This window comes from Lissotriton vulgaris, chromosome 1_1, assembly GCF_964263255.1.
Source record: "Lissotriton vulgaris chromosome 1_1, aLisVul1.2, whole genome shotgun sequence".
NCBI classification, from domain to species: Eukaryota; Metazoa; Chordata; class Amphibia; order Caudata; family Salamandridae; genus Lissotriton; species Lissotriton vulgaris.
This window is the reverse complement of record NC_141685.1, coordinates 657,946,971-657,964,641: the sequence shown is the minus strand read 5'-3', so window position 1 is coordinate 657,964,641 and position 17,671 is coordinate 657,946,971. Positions and strand designations below refer to the sequence as shown.

At 44.1% G+C, this 17,671-nt stretch overlaps 1 protein-coding gene across 2 annotated transcripts in view; it reads right to left on the bottom strand.

Annotated features, from left to right (window-relative positions):
• Positions 1–17,671, bottom strand: part of DNASE2B (deoxyribonuclease 2 beta) — a 218,772-nt gene that overhangs the window by 57,485 nt on the left and 143,616 nt on the right. For both annotated transcript variants that reach the window (XM_086954297.1, XM_086954299.1), the window contains exon 4: positions 7,242–7,403. In XM_086954297.1, coding sequence (XP_086810423.1) covers positions 7,242–7,403 — 162 coding nt within the window. The remainder of the gene's footprint in view (positions 1–7,241; positions 7,404–17,671) is intronic.

Genomic DNA, 17,671 nt, shown 5'->3' with positions numbered 1-17,671 from the left:
GATCACCAACTGCGCAGATGACCTCGCACCACTGAAGCTCCTTCCCAGCAGACACAGCAGTAAGAAAGCCTCTTGGTTCACCGACGAACTTAAAAACTCCAAGAAGAATTGCTGCACCCTCGAGAAAGCCTGGCGCAACAACCAGACCACAGACAACATGACTGCCCTCAAGCACGCCACCTGCAAACACCACCAAATGATCCGCACCACCAAGAAGACAGCATTCAAAGAACGACTGGACAACAACGCCCACAACAGCAAGGAACTCTTCAGCATCGTCAAAGAGCTCTCCAACCCCAGCGCCGGAAACAACAACATCACTCACTCGCAAGACCTCTGCGACTCTCTCTCCACGTCCTTCCACCGCAAGATCGCCGAAATACACAACAGCTTCGACGCAACAACCATGTACCCAACCACCGAACCTACGCCCCCCACCACCACCCTCTGCACCTGGACCCCGGTCAGCACTGAAGAGACCACCCGCGCGATGAACACCATTCACTCCGGATCCCCAACCGACCCCTGCCCCCACCACGTCTTCAACAAGGCCGACTCCATCATCGCACCCCAACTCCGGGACATCATCAACGCCTCCTTCAACACCGCCACCTTCCCGGAAAGCTGGCAGCACGCCAAGCTCAGCGCCCTCCTGAAGAAACCAACAGCGGACCCCACCCACCTCAAAGAACTTCCGCCCCATCTCGCTCCTCCCTTTTCCTGCCAAAGTCATCAAGAAGACCGTCAACAGACAGCTTGCCGCCTTCGTCGAGACGAAGGGATCCCTCGACCACTCGCAATCCGGCTTCCGCGCCAACCACAGCACCAAGACCGCCCTCATCGCAGCCACTGACGACATCAGATCTCTGCTCGACAACGGGGAAACAGCGGCCCTCGTCCTCCTGGACCTCTCCGCAGCGTTTGACACTGTCTGCCACCGCACCCTAGTGCAACGCCTCAGCAACATCGGAATCCAAGAGAAGGCACTGGAGTGGATCATCTCGTTCCTCGTCGGAAGATCCCAGAGAGTCCGCTTCCCCCCGTTCAGATCCAGGGCCACCGAAGTCATCTGCGGCGTACCACAGGGATCATCACTCAGCCCCACCCTCTTCAACATCTACATGAGCCCCCTCGCAGCCATCGCACGCAAACACAACCTCAACATCATCTCCTACGCCGACGACACACAGCTGATCCTCTCCCTCATCAAAGACCCAGCCACCGCCAGAGCCAGCCTACACGAAGGGATGAAAGACGTGGCCGAGTGGATGAAGAACAGCCGCCTGAAACTGAACTCAGACAAGACGGAAGTTCTCATCCTAGGATCATCTCCCTCCGCCTGGGACGACTCCTGGTGGCCCCCTGCCCTGGGTACCAATCCCAAGCCAATGGACCACGCACATAACCTGGGTTTCATCCTGGACTCCTCCCTCTCGATGACCCGACAAGTCAACGCCGTCTCATCATCGTGCTTCAACACCCTGCGCATGCTTCGAAAGATCTTCCGATGGATCCCCACCGAAACCAGGAAGACGGTCACCCAGGCGCTCGTCACCAGCCGACTGGACTACGGAAACACCCTCTATGCCGGAACCACAGCCAAACTTCAGAAAAGACTCCAACGCATCCAGAACGCCTCCGCACGACTCGTCCTGGACATCCCCTGACACCGCCACATCTCCGGCCACCTGAGAGACCTGCACTGGCTCCCCGTCAGCAAGAGGATCACGCTCAGACTCCTCACCCACGCACACAAGGCTCTCCACAACCTGGGCCCCAAGTACCTCAACAACCGCCTGACCTTCTACACGCCCACCCGCCAGCTGAAGATCCTTCTCCTACCTGGCAGCCAAGACATGGAACTCCCTCCCCATCCACCTCCGGCTAACTCAGGACCATCTCTCCTTCAGGAAGCAACTCAAGACCTGGCTTTTCGAGCAGTAACATACCCCTCCCCCCCCCCAGCGCCTTGAGACCCTTCCGGGTGAGTAGAGTGCTATACAAGTGTCATGATTGATTGATTGATTGATTGATAATTCAATGACTGCAGTTTTCTATCAATATTGGATACATAGATGGTGAGTATGTTGAGGAGGTCAACCTGGATTTCTTGTTTGTCACATTGGAAACAGACAGCTAATGAAATTGCCTCAATTGTGTTTAGAAGTGCTGTCCAGGTAGAGCCCGGTAACTTTCCATTATTTACAGAGTGGGCTGAGGAGTCTTGAATAATGTCATGTTCCTCCTCCACAATCTCTATAGTACTTTTACTCAGAGACCTCCTTATAGAGACTTTTGACAGTGGTGCGTCGTTATTTGATCAAAAATCATGAAGCTCATTGCTTAGTATCAAAGTTTTAAAATTCATGTCCAAGGTTGATAGTTTATTGGACTTTAAGGGGATTTAGCTTCATCCTCAGCATTTTTTGCGTTGAGCGTTGGACTGTGCCCTTGGTTGAGAAATGGGCTCATGTTAACTTTGGTGGAATTAGGGTGCTGCTCTTAATTCTACTGATGTAAAGGACAATTGTGCTGAGGTTAATTCCTCCCATTGAAGGTCTTGTGGATTGTCTAAGAATTCTATCAGGGGTCAATTTTGTGATTCAGAGTTTTTGAAATGATTCTTTACACTGACTTTTCCTGTTGGGCTGAGATTGTCCAGGTTGCTTGTTGCTATGGGGAGGGGGGAGGCGGGGTGTGATTGTGAAAAAGATTTCAATGAATTGTCTTTATGCACTTGAGTTTGTATGGAATGAATGTTTGGACGATGAAGCCCCTCAGCTATCAGAATGATCATCTGTTGGTTGGTGGGCCCACCTTGGTCACTTGCAGATTGAAGGGAGTTATCCTGTGCTGCCCTGGGTCACCCCTTAGTTTCCTGGACCCCATGTTGAAACCATTTGTATTTGATTTTGTTTGCCAATTAAGTGACAGTCTGCCTCTGCTAGAGTGCTTTGATTTGTGAAACTTGCTTGGAAGTTGCTTATAGTTGTATCAACATTTGTCAGAACTTGTCAGCCGTGTCAGTACACTAATTGACGGATTAGGCGAGTTTTGGCGGAAGATAGAGGGCAGTGGTGGGCAATTGTTACAGCAACTATTGAGGCAGGCTGTAGATGGGTCGACTGACTGCTAGCCACTGAGCCAACCGTCCAGTGGGCTGTGGAGTGGTGGTCTGCAGGCTGCAGGGAGGATTACTGATAGCAGCCTTGTAGGCTTGTGAAGCCTCTATGAGTAATGGCAGCGAACCACTAGGATATTCTCTTTCCCTTTCCTGGACACTTATGCCACCACCCAGGCGCCCACTGTCAAGCACTTCAGCGCACACAGCCTTGAGTCTCAGGTGCCCAGTAGCCAAGCTCCCAGCGCTCACCTCGCTTGATTCCTGGACAGAAATCCACTCCTCAAACTGAGGCAGCAGCTGCAATGAAAGCCAGGTGGGTGGAAATGTGAAGGAAGAGCGGTGCCCCTTTCCTTTCTCCAAGACCCCCTCCTGTTTAGAGTCACATTGCACCAGCCCCCACTCTATCCTCTATTGGCTTTAGAATTTCATTGTGTGCAGGCTTTAATGTTGGTGTGGAGTCCTTGGGTTCAAGGATGGGTCCTGGTGGACAGACAGGGGTATCATGGGAGATGACAGGAAAAAACACCTGCAAGCCACACCTAGTCCTAACTGGCCTACTTCTGCAGGGATCCAGGCTCTCTCTGTGCAGAGATTGACTACAGCCTTTGCGCTTGCCTTGCCCTTCCTGATGGTCAACCTAAGTGCTGTCTCCTGCTATGGTTCTCAGGGTGTTGCTTTTGCCCACCACAATTCGGTCCTGCCGTTCAGTCACTTGGCTCAGACACAGTGGGCAGCGTGCATCTCAACTGCTCTGCGGAGCAGCTGCTACCGCAAAGATACTTGAGGGATGAGAGGAAAGGGAATCCTCGCTGCCACAGAACCTTAGCTCCCTTCCCCCTACAGAATCTGATGCTGGATTAGGACCAGCCTAGACCATAAAGTGCTTCTGGGGTCAGAGGCGAGATGGTGGTGGTGCTGAAAAACCACGATCAGGGCCAGCAGCAGATGCTGCAGCAGACAGCAGCACCAGTGCAACACACAGACTCAGAGCGAACATATACCCTTACAACGAGTGCCAATTCATCACATGCCTTTACAACGCGGTCATTACAATGACCGCATTGTTATAGCGCATACCATTACATCGCAAGTCAATACTACGACTTGCTGTAGGGAGCGCGCTGGACTTAGGAATAGTATTATTTACTATTCTTACTCCAGTTTGTGCAACAGCAGGGAAGATGTTGGATTCTAAATTCAACACCAGTAGGCCCCTACAGCAAGTCTTAGTAATGACTTGCAATATAATGGTATGCATGGTAACAATGCAGTAGTTGTAACAACCGCGTTGTAATGGCACTGCGTTGTGGAGACAGCGTTGTAAATGCTGTTTTCCCTCAGAGCTTGCCCCCAGCATTCTGACATCTGACAGAAGGAATGCATAACATGTAACTGGGTAGTAGGCAAAAGAAAGTAAGTGCTTAAAAGCACACAACTCCAACTGTGGGTATTTGGTCATGCTGGGCCAGGACAAAGTCACAAGTTGAGTTAGATACAGGGACCAAGTTAGGCCTGCTGAACAAAGTATAATAAATCCTGGCTGCGGAGCGTTGCGGGGTCCAACGCGGAGGATGCGTCATGCAGCGGCGCTTGTGAGAAGCTGTGAGGCTGGGATGTGAGGACCTGTGTTGACAATGCATAACACAGCAGCAGTTCTGAGGAGATTTCTGGTCTTGTGTCAGGGATGTGTTGCACAGTGGCGGTTCTGATACAGAGTTGTGAAACAATGCTTCACCACTGCTTTGGTTTTGCTAAAACCACAATTGGGCTGGCAAAGCCTCTTTAAGCCCACTTCTAAGGGTCCAAGACTGGGGTAGCACCACTTGGAACTCACAGCAGGTAGAGTCCAGGTACAAGATTCAGGGTGGTTGGAGCCTTTTCTTTCTCTGGGGCACTTATCAGGAGGCCAGCAAACTGGCTTTCGGGGTCCCTTTGGTGGTTCTGGATTCAGGATGCAGGTCCAGTCCTTCTCACTCAGGCAACAGGGCAGCAGAGTAGCTCAGCAGTCAATTTTCTGAGTCTCCCATAGGTTTCCATGTGAACTGAAGAGTTGAGTCTGATTGTCCACTATTTAAACTTGGTGCCCCCTTTGAAGTGGCAGAGGCATCTTGAGTCCTCTCCTTGCAGAGATGTCTGGGATTTCCTGCCTTCCTGTCCAAGCCCCTTCTTGTCTGGGGCACAAAAGAATGGTATGAAACACTTTGTGAGTGTGCTTAGGAGGAGTTTTTGTGATGTGCAAGTGCAGTATGTGACAGCTCCCCCCCTATCAGGTCATAGATGGCTAACCCTGCCAACATCTATTCCTCCTTTGTCTCACCGTCTGGGAGCAATACACAAATGCCACCTTCCACCTATACCTAGTCATGTGACCCAAGATACAGGCTGCAGAACTAAATGGTTGAGACAAGAAAATGACAACTTTCTAAAAGTACCACTTTCTGAATTGTGACTTAAAATCCAACTTTACTATTAAAGAGGATTTTACATTACAATTCTTCAGAGGCCAAACTACCAGCAGCCAATTGAAAGTTATCACCTATTAAATGTAATAAGGTAACCCTATGTTATCCAATGGCAGAGACAGACCTTGCATTAATGAAAAATAAACTTCAGAGTTTTTCACCACCAGGGGATGTAAAAGTTTAAGAGTACATGTCCAACTATCTAAATTCACTGCACCTTGCCCTGTCGGCTCTCTAGGGCCACATGTAGTAAAACGGATGGTTTAGGCCTGGCAAAAGGTATATTTTGCCATTTCGCAATTGCAGCTTAAAACTGCAAACACAGCAATGGGAGGCCTGAGACATGTTTTATAAATCAACTTATGTGAGTGGCACAATAAGTGCCGCAAGCCAACTAGTAGTATTTAATTTACAGGCCTTAGCTAAATGTAGTGCCACTTTAGTATGGGCTTACAAGTAAATTGAATGTGTTAATTGGGTGTTAGCCAATTTTACCATGCTCAAAGGAGAGAGCACAAGCACCTTAGCACTTCTTAGCAGTGGTAAATTACATATAGCCTTAAAAGCCCAAAAAATTGGGTTCAAAGAAAAAGAGGGTGAAGGCAAAATATTGTGGGATGACCCTGAAGAGAGGGCCAAATCCAACACGCACAAACTAGGCATTCTCTCCTTGAAGCAGCTTTCTGCCTTATGTCAAGTATTGTTTTTGTAACAGTTATACCGTCACAGACCTTTTAGATTCCATGGAAATATATTTTGTCTAACACATGAATTTTGCAAAAAATATCTATATAAAATTGCACACACCCCTACTTATATCCTGTAAGATATGTTTGTCAAAACAACAAATAACACATTAAAGCTCCTTTAAGAGATGGTCTTCAATTCCAGAGGTCTAAGGCCTTAAATGCGATGTCAGTCGGAGTTGCCTCCGAACAACATTGCTGCAGATGGGGAACCGACCTACCTCAGGTCGGCGGCTGTGCCACCGTAATTAGGATGCGACCGCACATGGTGTGGTCACAAACTTCAATTTTTCAATGGGAGCTTGTGCAGAGGGCCAAAACTACCCGTAGCACAAGCTCCCATTGAAAAATTGAAGTTTTTACACACCACTGCACCGTGTGACAGGCACCTCATGGTGCCTGCCACACAGGGCAGGGGATGTGCAGGGGGCACCATAGGCCCCCTCCAGGGTCACATGCGGAGGGCCAGGGAAGAAAGGGGCCCTGCTCGGGCCCCCAAAGACACTTTCCGACAGACGTTCCTTGTCGAAAAGGGCAACATGGAACTGCTATCATAATCCCAACGGCGGAAACGCCCTCCTTCCGACTGGCCGAAAGGCTCCTTGAACCCGACGGGACCGAGTCGGATTCCCCAGCCAGTTTAAACTCTGACCACCGTCATTTTAATACGGCAGTCGGAGTTTATACCTACAATGTCGGTTGGAAACCCTCCGACCAGCGGGCAGAAAATTTCCAACCGACATTGTAATTAGGCCCTAAGCCTCATCTCTTGATACCTCTGATAAAACAAGAAAACATACATGCATGTGACTGCTGCTTTAAATGGAAAAGTACAGTTTGCCCTCTTGTATTCCTGCCCATTTAAAACCTGGCAGTTTTAAAGATTAGCAGATTGGGCACCATTCTTACCTATCACTGAATACTGCTCGTATTTGTAAGTGACACAAATGACAGTCTGTCCGTTCTTCTTCCCGGAGGATGGATAACTATAACCATTTTCAGGAAATGGAGGGAACCCTGGAATACTGTGAATCAGCCAAAAGCCCTGTGACTTATCGAATAGGAGGCATCCTGTCGAAAAGAAACATCTTTCAGGTATTTTTTTTAAAACATTTTTTATTAAGGAAGTAGAAAAAACAAGAAAGCTGCATAATACAAGATTCAACAGAACAATATGCATAAAATGCTATGGAATTCTATTCTGTTAACAGTTAGCAATTATTCCTAAACTGGTAACACCTACTCTGTCTCTTCTGCCTTTTAACTTATTTATGGCAGATTCAAATTTAGAAAAAAGTGCTCCAAAATGACAGCCTCATTGACTGACAAAATATAATGAAACACTAGCAATAGCAAACATATAGAGGTCCGTGTTTACACATTGAATATATTCATTAGTCCCAAACTATTTACACAGTACTAGTAGTCAGCGTAGTATCAAATTATATTACATTGACTAACTTTTCGGTCACTCAATCCCCGAATACTTTTACAGCAATACAGTTTGCAGACCTGTTTTTTGTGGGTGAGGAAGGTGTTCAGGTAATAATTAGATGATTTTCATGGGCAAAGTTGGCAAAAAATGAAGGGCATTCAAGTATATTTACTGTTGCATTTTACACAGAACATAAACATAATATTTGATTTATAGACAATACTGAACAAAAACAGATATCGAAGCCCTACCTCACAAAACAAATCTCAAAGTCATTGAGATGGAGGATCCAAACTATCACATAGAAGAAGGCATTGTAAGTGGTGGGAGGATGTTAGGTTTGAAATTCCTCTCTCATATAATGCACCTGTCTATGCTATATTACATTAGCAATATGTGGCTAAATAGATGCTATTTGTGTTCACCTTATGCAACCCACTGAGTTATCCCTGTAACACGTACGCTTTCGTTAGCCTGTGTGACTCCATTTTGTATTTCGTAATCTGTATTAGACTGCTTGGACTGTACTCGTACTAGGCCTTAGTATTCAGAATTGCCTGCCTCAGCAGAGCACTGTAAGCCGTTATTATTTTCTCTCTTGTTCAAGGTTGCTACACGACTAGCTAACAAACAATTATTCTGCTTCTGCATACCATTCTCAATGTGTAACTCTGTTACCACGTTAGGAGACGCTGAGACTCGGCACAGTGGCCTTGGACAACTGATAAAATGTATGCCTCTGGCAGGTGTTATCTCATCTCTGTGTCTCCTTTGTCTATGCCCGACTCAGGCTGGTAGTTTTCCACTAGAGGTGTGCCCATAGTCTCGGAAAGGGGTTTTATCATGTATTAGCAAACGTTGGGGAGTTAGTCCCTCGATAGACATCTTAGGGTGAAGGTCTGATAGGACTCCTCTGCAGAGTATATGCTGAATAAACGTAAATCTGTATTCTCTACTGGCTGATCGACTCTTCATTTTGGGAAGGCATAGCAGGTGGTTGTAAGTAACCCGTGTGGCCCTAGAGGGCCCCGTCCTTCACAGGGAAGAAGGTGGGCAGGTGTTGGTACTACAACTACTATAGCAGAGACAGACCCAGAGCATTTGTGTCCCATATCAAGGCTGTCATTAATCATATGTAGGCCCTAATGGATTTGTTTTGTGCTGAACCTTGAATTGAGTGCCTCCTGATGGATATTTCTTGCTTTTCCTCATTTGTCAGTAGTATCTTGACAGCTGGTACTGTTCAGGGGTGCACCTAGATAGAATTTGGGACAGATTTGGATGTGCTTTACTTTTTGACCTAGCTCCTTTGTAAATTGTTTGTCATATTTTTAATTAGTTCAAGAGTGCCTGGGTTTGATTTGTTTAAAAAAACCTAGATTTAAAGATATAAAAATATATATTTAAGTAAGTTCGTATTGTTCTTGCTGGTACCTGAAGGAAAAAAGCAAAGGTATCATTGTTATACAATTTACAGATAGTATCAAGACCCTTGCAAGCCTATAAGAGGCACATTGTTCCATGAAATATAGCTCGGAAGGAAGACTCTTCCACAATGGAGCATAATATGTCAATAGGGATTGTTTGCTTAGTTTCTGCCAAGCCTGTCGAATCTGAAACCCTTCATGAAATATGCTAAACTCCACCCTTTTGTAGTGGTTGGGATCTGTTAATATGATGAAGCAACCAGGGGCACTTCAGAATTTCAATTTCGAAATAATCATGCAGCTCAGTAGAGAAATTCAAAGTCAGGTAGTGGCCAACCCCCCATACACAACTGCAATTTCAAGAGCCTAATAACTCATCTGTACTAGTTGTAATTCCAGTTAAAATTACTAATGGCAGAATCCAAACTTTCACTAAAAATCTTTATGTCTAGCAAAGGAATACATTGAAATAAGAAAAGGAATATTAAAAGAATGGTAGTTTTTAATATGTCACACCTGTCAATGAAGCAATTTGGTAGGCAATTCCAACTATGCATCATCATAAATAAATTCCTTTAATAAATCATCATAGTTCTTTTTCACAATTAATCCTAGCTTGCTCGTTCTTTTAACACCCAGGTGGGAGCTTTATTGACAGTATGGTCATCTTATAAGTCTGTATTATTGGTAACTGTTAAAACTGGGGGTCTCTAGTTGGCAGAGGTAGGTACCTTCGACCAAATAGGGACCCTTGCTTCTAAGTCAGGGAAAGGGGGTTACACTACTGGACAACCCCTGCTCACCCCCATTGGTAGCTTGGCCCAAGCAGACACGCTTATCTCAGAGGCAGTGTGTTAAGCATTTGTGAACACATACAGTAATACAGTGAAAACACTACAGATGGACACCACACATGTTTTATAAAAATAAGTATTCTTAACACAAGACCATAAATGAAAAACATCCGCAATACTGTACTCAAAATAGACTTAAAAATGGTAGAAGTAACTTAGTTCAAGTTGGTGATAAATGCGACACATTTCTCACAAAAGTACCTGGATGCGTACTGCAAAATAAACAAAAGGTTCACAGGAAGGGAGATGCTTTGGTTCCTTGCTTCGAGGGAGGCGATGCGTTGCTCCTCAATGCTTGGGCAGAGTAGGGGATGCATCTTGTTCCTTACCAGAGAGGAGGTGATGCGTCAATTCTCGTACTGCGTTCCGGTTACGATGCAGCAAGATAGCGCCTCGATGCGATGCGACAATCCGGTGCGATGCGATAAGATGGCGCCCTTGATGAGAGGACGTGAAGATGATGCATGCACACCCAGCGGCCATGCGGCAAACTCTGTAACTTTAAAGCTGCGACAGGCCCTGCGACACGCTTCTCCAGTGATGCGACGTGACCTCTTTGGCGGGAACACGCTTCTTCGGCGATGCGACGGCAACAGCTGCGACGGCAACAGCTGCGACTGCGACACGGTTCTTCTCGTTGAGACGCGCTCCGAGCGACATGCAGGCTTCTGCAGACAGAATTCCCAGCAAGGAAATTCAGAGGGGAGCTGGTGGTAAAGTCTTTTGTCCCTGAGACTTCAGCGGAGGCAAGCACAAGTTCAAGCCCTTGGAGTAATATTCTGCAAGATGATGAAAGTTCTTTAAAAGTTCCTTCTCCTCTCCTTGGCACTGAAGACATCACTGTAGGCCAACCCAGCAACACAGCACACTGGCAGGGGGAAGTCCAACTCCTACAGCTTCCTCGGTTCTTCTCCTTGGCAGAGGTTTGAGTTGTTGTTCCGGAAGTGGTCTAACATCTTGGGGTCTGGGTCCCCATATTTATACTGCAAAATCCTTTGTCCTCTGAAGGCAAAGAGGCCTGTACCTAGTCTATGCCAGTTCTGTGCAATCCTTGGGCAATTTGTTTACATGACTCCTTCTTTCCTTTGGCAGGGTAGGCGAGGGTCATCAGACAAACCACAGGAGGTGGAGCCAGCATTGTGGAAGGCAGACACAGTGCCATTCAGGCCCAGGTACTATTCCTCCCACCCATCTACATGCAGATAGGTCTATTCAGCCTTGTGCTGACTCACCCTGTCTCCTGGAGCCACCCCAGCCCCTGTCACTCACAAACCAGACATACAATACACAAGCTAGCAGAGGCAGGCTGGATGGTTAGGTAAGAAAATACCTACTTTCTAAAAGTGGTATTTTCAAACACAGAATGTTAAAACCAACTTCACTAAAAGATGTATTTTATCATTCAGGCATACTAAATTGGAATTTCTACCATGTTCCCTGGGTCAGTTAGGATTATAAGGTGTTATAATCAAACTGTCCATTCTGGCATATGGGAACAGGTAGCCTTGCAATAGTGAAAAACACAATTGGCTGTAATTCACTATCATGCCACACACATCAGGGCATATCCTATCTCTTACATGCAAGGCACCCTGCCCTTGGGCCTACTTTAAAGGTGTCTGATATGTAGAAAAGGGAAGGATTGGGGACTGGCAAGTGGGTGCACTTACCAAGTCAACATGGCAGCACTAGGCTGCACACAGGCTCTGCAATGGCAGGCCTGAGCCACAGGTTACAAGCTGCTCTGGTGGGTGGCACAATCAGTGCTGCAAGCCCACCAGCAGCATTTGATTTACAAGCCCTGGGCACATGCAGTGCACTGTACTAGGGTATGACAAGTAAACCAAATAAGCCAATCATGGAGTCATTAATCCATACATCAATTTAACATAGGGAGCACTTGCACTGTGGTACCGAATAGCAGTGGCACAGTGCCCAAAGCATCTAAACCAGCAAAAAATATCAAAAACAGAGGAGGCAATCAGAAAAAATGGAAGGGAGACTCGTGCCAATGGTACCAGGTCTAACAGTAACAATTACCTCAGTTTTGGCAGCATTTAAGTGACAGCCAGATATATTTCCAAATGTACCTACCTCATCTTCAATAGTCAGCAGGGTATACTTAGTTGATGATGTATAAATTGCAATACTGTCATCATATGCTGACACTTTAAGTTGGTATCCCTTAAATTCAATAGGCATTTTACCTTCCTTTTGAATAATATGTCTTAAATAGTGCTTATTATGTATGGCACATAGAAGATAAGAAATAGGGTATCCCTGGTGTCTGCCCTTGGTGCTCCATATAAATGGCGAAACCATATCAGGTATAGAGATCCATGCACTTCAAGTGCCACATAACACATTAAACAATTTAGTAAACCTTCAGCTGAAGCCCATTTGATGCATAATGAACCAAAGTTAGATCATTGCAATATTCATCCCACATTTTTAGCAGCATTGAACAATGAAACTGCTTTATTGACATGTCCCTTTGTATTTCAACGGGGGTTAAATCCATGCTGCTGAAGAGAAACAATTTGACTTCCCTAGGTGTGTAGCCAGAATCTTTTAGTAAATCTCTGCATCTGCATTGATTAGAGAATTGGATCAGTAAGAGCCTTGTTTCTCCCTAGGCTGCCCCTTCAAATGAAATATATTATTGATGTTATTCTGCGAAGGGAAGATTTTTTCCCCTATAGAAATAGTTTCAATAATCTCCAACAAATCTAGAGTCTAAAACAGACAAAATAGTCTTATAAATTCAAGAGGGGTTGAATCATCTCCAGTGACTTTCTCCCAGGCAGCTTATACATTGCCTTGCACACTTCAATTGGGCTAAATCATTTGCTAAGCTCTTTGGATGTTCGGGGAGGTAAAACTTCAAGTGTGATATGGGTCAAATATGTCTCCATGTCCGCACTGGAGTAGCACAGGTCATCAGTGTACGCTTGTGATATAATGATTGGAGCTGTACTAATATGACACCTGGTTTCAAGACTGATTGTGCAGAATTTTCTCTAATAGATTCAATCCTCGCTGAGCTGTTAGCCTCTTAATATTGTATACCAAATTGGTCAACTGTCTTATAGGCTTTTTGGTGCTGAGTCAGATAGAGTGCCACAATTTCTTTCAGAGAGATCAAAGTGACTGTGTCTTACAGTTCACTGGTCCAAAGTAGATGTCATGGTCCCTCTGTATTTTGCATCATACAGCATGTACAGGCTCATTTTCTAAGTCATGGATCATTTTTATAACCTTATTTTCAAGATCTCAGCTCTTCTTTGTATGTACCGTATAGCATATATTTTTGCCCTTAATAGAGTATTTCAAAGAATCCCATGCCATTCTAATAAGTGCAAATCCATCCAATAATAATTTCTTGGAATTCACTGATGTCTCCACATATATTCCTTGTATTCTACCTCCTTTAAAAGGAATCTCTGAAATGTCCTTCTTTAGTAACCCTTTTTAGACTCTGATAAACAAACTACTATGCAAAGATGATTGTGCCTAGAACACATTCTGGGGAAGATATCTATTTGGGCATCAGACTCACACTCTGGGAAAATTAAGAAACAATGTGTACGAGAGTAGTGTATAAATATTCTGCAGACATCCATGAGACTCAAAACTTCCATTAACCTACAATTGGCTCTCCACAACTTCCCTTACTGTTGCAAGGGTTGGGGTTAGTTGTGTCCAATGAGCAATCTAATACATAACTGAAATTCCCACAGAGAATAAATTGACCCATATGGCAGCTTAACTGTAAGACTTCTCAGTTATTTTACAGTTTGGGGTGCCTTTAACCCCTTTGATGCTCATGACGAGCTCAGCTCGTCATGAGGTATACCTCTCGTGTGCTCATGACGAGCCCAGCTCGTCATGACCATACCCATTTTCATTAGGGCCCAGCACAGGAGAGGGATACCATCAGCAGCGATGGTGTTAAAGTTACATTTAGTGGGTGGGCAATGGCTTATAAATCTCAAATAAACCGGGATCGTTCAATGAAAATTCGGGAGCTGCAGGTGGCCCTGGAAAAGGCATCAGGTGGAGTAAGGTTGTTGATGAACAATGTGAATGATCAAGCAAGACGGTGTCAGGAGTTCAACAAGGCGTCGCAGAACCTCAGGGCTTTCTTTCTGGCTGAAGAAAGCAGAAAGTCTATGACGAAAACCAACAGATTGGCAAAGATTTGGCATGGTCCACTAGGAGTAAAACACCCAACAATTATATTGATACTATTATTATTCCATTTACCAAGATCTAAACATGTGTTAAAAGAGGAGCTAGATGAGATATTTTATCAACATTATTATATCTATATCAAAAAGTAGAACAAGTCCCCTTGATAGAGGTGGACTAATAGCTCAGCTCTTTTGAGCTCCACAAATTGTCGCAGTGAGATAACCATACTCCCATTGAGGAAATATCTCTGTCCAAGGTTTAGGCAGCTTTAAAGGCATTGCAAATGCAAAAACAAGTGGAAGCGACGGCATTCCAATAGAATATTTATAAAGACTTTGCTCTGCAGCATTTACCTTTTTTGACAGAGACAGTTAATCGAATCGTGTAGGGGATAGAAGTTCCCAACTCTTTTACTGATGCATTACTAGTCAGTTTTCTGAAAAGATAATTCCCCTCTTAATTTTAATTCATACAGGCCAATCAGTTTATTAAATTCTGATTATAAGAGTTTTACTAAGGTAATGCGACAGGATTAATGCCTTTAGTATAAAAAGTTATAAGGAAAGATCAAGACGGATTTAGAGTGGGTAGATCAATGTCGGCAAACACAAGTTATCTGATCCAGGTAATAATTTTAACCAATGCTGAAAACACCTTTGATCTAGTCAATTGGAACACATCCTTTGCCATTTTAGTGAAATTTTATTTCCCTGAGTAAGTTTTAAGTAGTGCTTTAAAATATTAATCAGTGTGCTAAGGCAAAGATTTGGATCAATGCTAAATACATTGGTGTAGTGTCAATAAAGAGAGGTAACCGTTAGGGTTGTCCACTGTTGCCATTTTTGTTTAGCTTTTTTATTGAGCCCCAGGCAGTCAAGCTGCATAAGGCACCTTTGATTAATACTCTAGTAGAGGGGATGTAAAAAATCAAGCTTTTTGTAGATGATATCCTTTTATATCTTAAATCAGAAAATAATAATATTCAAGAAGTGCTTGACATAATTCAGGAATTTACTGCAGCTGATGGCTTTAAGATTAACCATTCGAAATGAGAAGTTTTACTTTTTAGGACAGAGGCAAGCCATATTCTGCAGTGTTTACACCTGGCTTTTAAACATCCAGTACGCTACTTAGGAATCTTTCCCTCCTCAAGCTTTGCACAGCTGTTTAATCTAATTTATTTGCCTATTTTGAGGAAAGTCAAAGCTCTATTAAATAGATGGGCCTTACTTCCAATGTTAGAAATTGAGTCGTTGTTAACCAGGGTATGAACCTAAGTCAAACAACAACCCCAAACCTAGTCAGAGTAAGGGCCAGGCAACATCTAAATTAACCTTTGCTCACCCTCTGGTAGCTTAGCACAGAGCAGCCAGGCTTTACTTAGAGGCAGTGTGTAAAGTATTTGTGCAATGCTTCAAACAGTAAAACTGTGAAAACACCACATACAATTAAACCACAGATGGTTAGAAAAATAGAGCCTAATTTAATAAATGAAATGACCTCTGAAATATTCCATTGGTAACAGTTGGTTTTCTCATTGAAAGTGTTTTTTTGACCTAGCAAGAAATATAATTTCTAATTTAGTATGATTCTTCCTTAAAATCGGTAATCTAAAATCACATAAGATCCTAAAAGGATGAGGAGAACTGTGTGTGTCAGCAGTTTGTACTGTGATTTCACTTCCTCCTTTTCACTGCACCATAAAACCTTGCCTCTGTCTTCCTCATCTTTCTTCTCACACATGGCAAACTCAATCTTATTTTCAAATCAACCCATTCCTTGCGTACCCTTGGAACCAGTCACACTGCAAATAAACAGCTTTTACTACCATTAACCAACACACTTACTAAATCAGCCTCTCTGTTGGAGTGAGTCTTGACACATACTGTCCTTAATATCCTGGACCATTGGCTGGTGTCAAAGTGTACTCTTCCTAATAAATCATGAAGCCTGGGACTCAGAAACTTTCTGCCAATGTTTTGTTCTAGGAACTGATGGGGGACTGGGGCTAACCTTCTGAGCCGATCCAACTAAGGTGAGTTGCTACTGGGTCGTTTGCCCCCTGGAAGAATCTACAGTCCAAATAAGTGACTATGTACGAAAGTATACAGAAATACTGGGGAATTAATCACAAGTCCTGTATGTAATCAGGGTCTGTGGTTCATGTGGGCTTAAAAAAACCCTCATTCACGAGATTAACCTTTGGTGCAATATATCTTGGTTCTCCATCATCATCGGGTCTTTTCTTATGCTTTCCTCTGCCTGGAGTAGGAACCTCTGGTTTCTTACAGTTGAGATTAGAGAAAGTGAGGGTGTGATTCTAGTGCGGTTAAAAATACCTCCATCTATCAATCTGGATTTTAATATCTTGAGGATGGGGTAAGGTTAAAAAGGGAGAGCGGTGCGATAATAGAAGCTGAATGAATCTCAGCTTCTCTCTCCCCCCTTGATTACAAGATATGTCCGAAAGTGGAAATTTTCACTGGGCGAAGGTGAAAAAAGTATCTGTCTGGCAAGGTTCCTTCTCTGAGTACAGAGTTGAAATTTCTCCTGCTCTGCGATTTCCTGCCAAAAGTCAACTGCTTCACAGAGAACTCATCAAACAGCTCTCTGATGACATGAAGTCCTCTCTGGCCATAGCCCACTGCCTTGTCCCACTAAGGATTTTTGACTTATACTCCAGAAGCTACATCTGAAGTGCCACTTGAGACCGGTACAAATCTGGTTCCTGAATCTGACCCATGGTCCATTGTGATTGGCCTTAAACCTTAACCTTGAGCCGATGGCCATGGATGGTGCTTAACACTTTTTGGTGCTTTTTGAAAATTCTGAACTTTGGTTCTACTTATTGGATTTTTGATGTTTTGGTGTCATTTTATTTATTAAAATATATTTTCTAAATTGGTTTGGGATTGTTTATTGTTCTATTTTGACTTCAATACTACTTGAGTAGGGCATGAATACTTTATGCCTTCCCTTTAAGTTAAGCATGTCTGCTCCATGCCATAGCAACGAGGGGGTTGAGTTCAGATTAGTTTAGTGACTTTAAGGGTTCACCCTAACAAGGAATGTGGTTATTATTTAAGGTTTGTAATTCCCCTCTTCAGATAACACCCCAAATTACTCAAATGAAGCAGTAAACATTTTTATTTATTCAAGGTTATAAGGGCTTCTATTATGAATATGTATAATCTCATAATTAGCATTGCCTTTTCCTAGTGATTAATCATCATTGTATTTCTAATTGGTCTCTCCACATTGAAGCAGAATCAGAACAGATAAAGTGATGGCAAAGTGAATCCTTCACGAGGACTCATTGTTAATGGTTTGACCCATTCCTATTGCAGGCACTAGGCCCAGCCACACAAGTAGGGTAGCATTTGTGTTGGGTTGAGGGTAAAAAAATGGTGGAAGATAAGAATTGTGTGT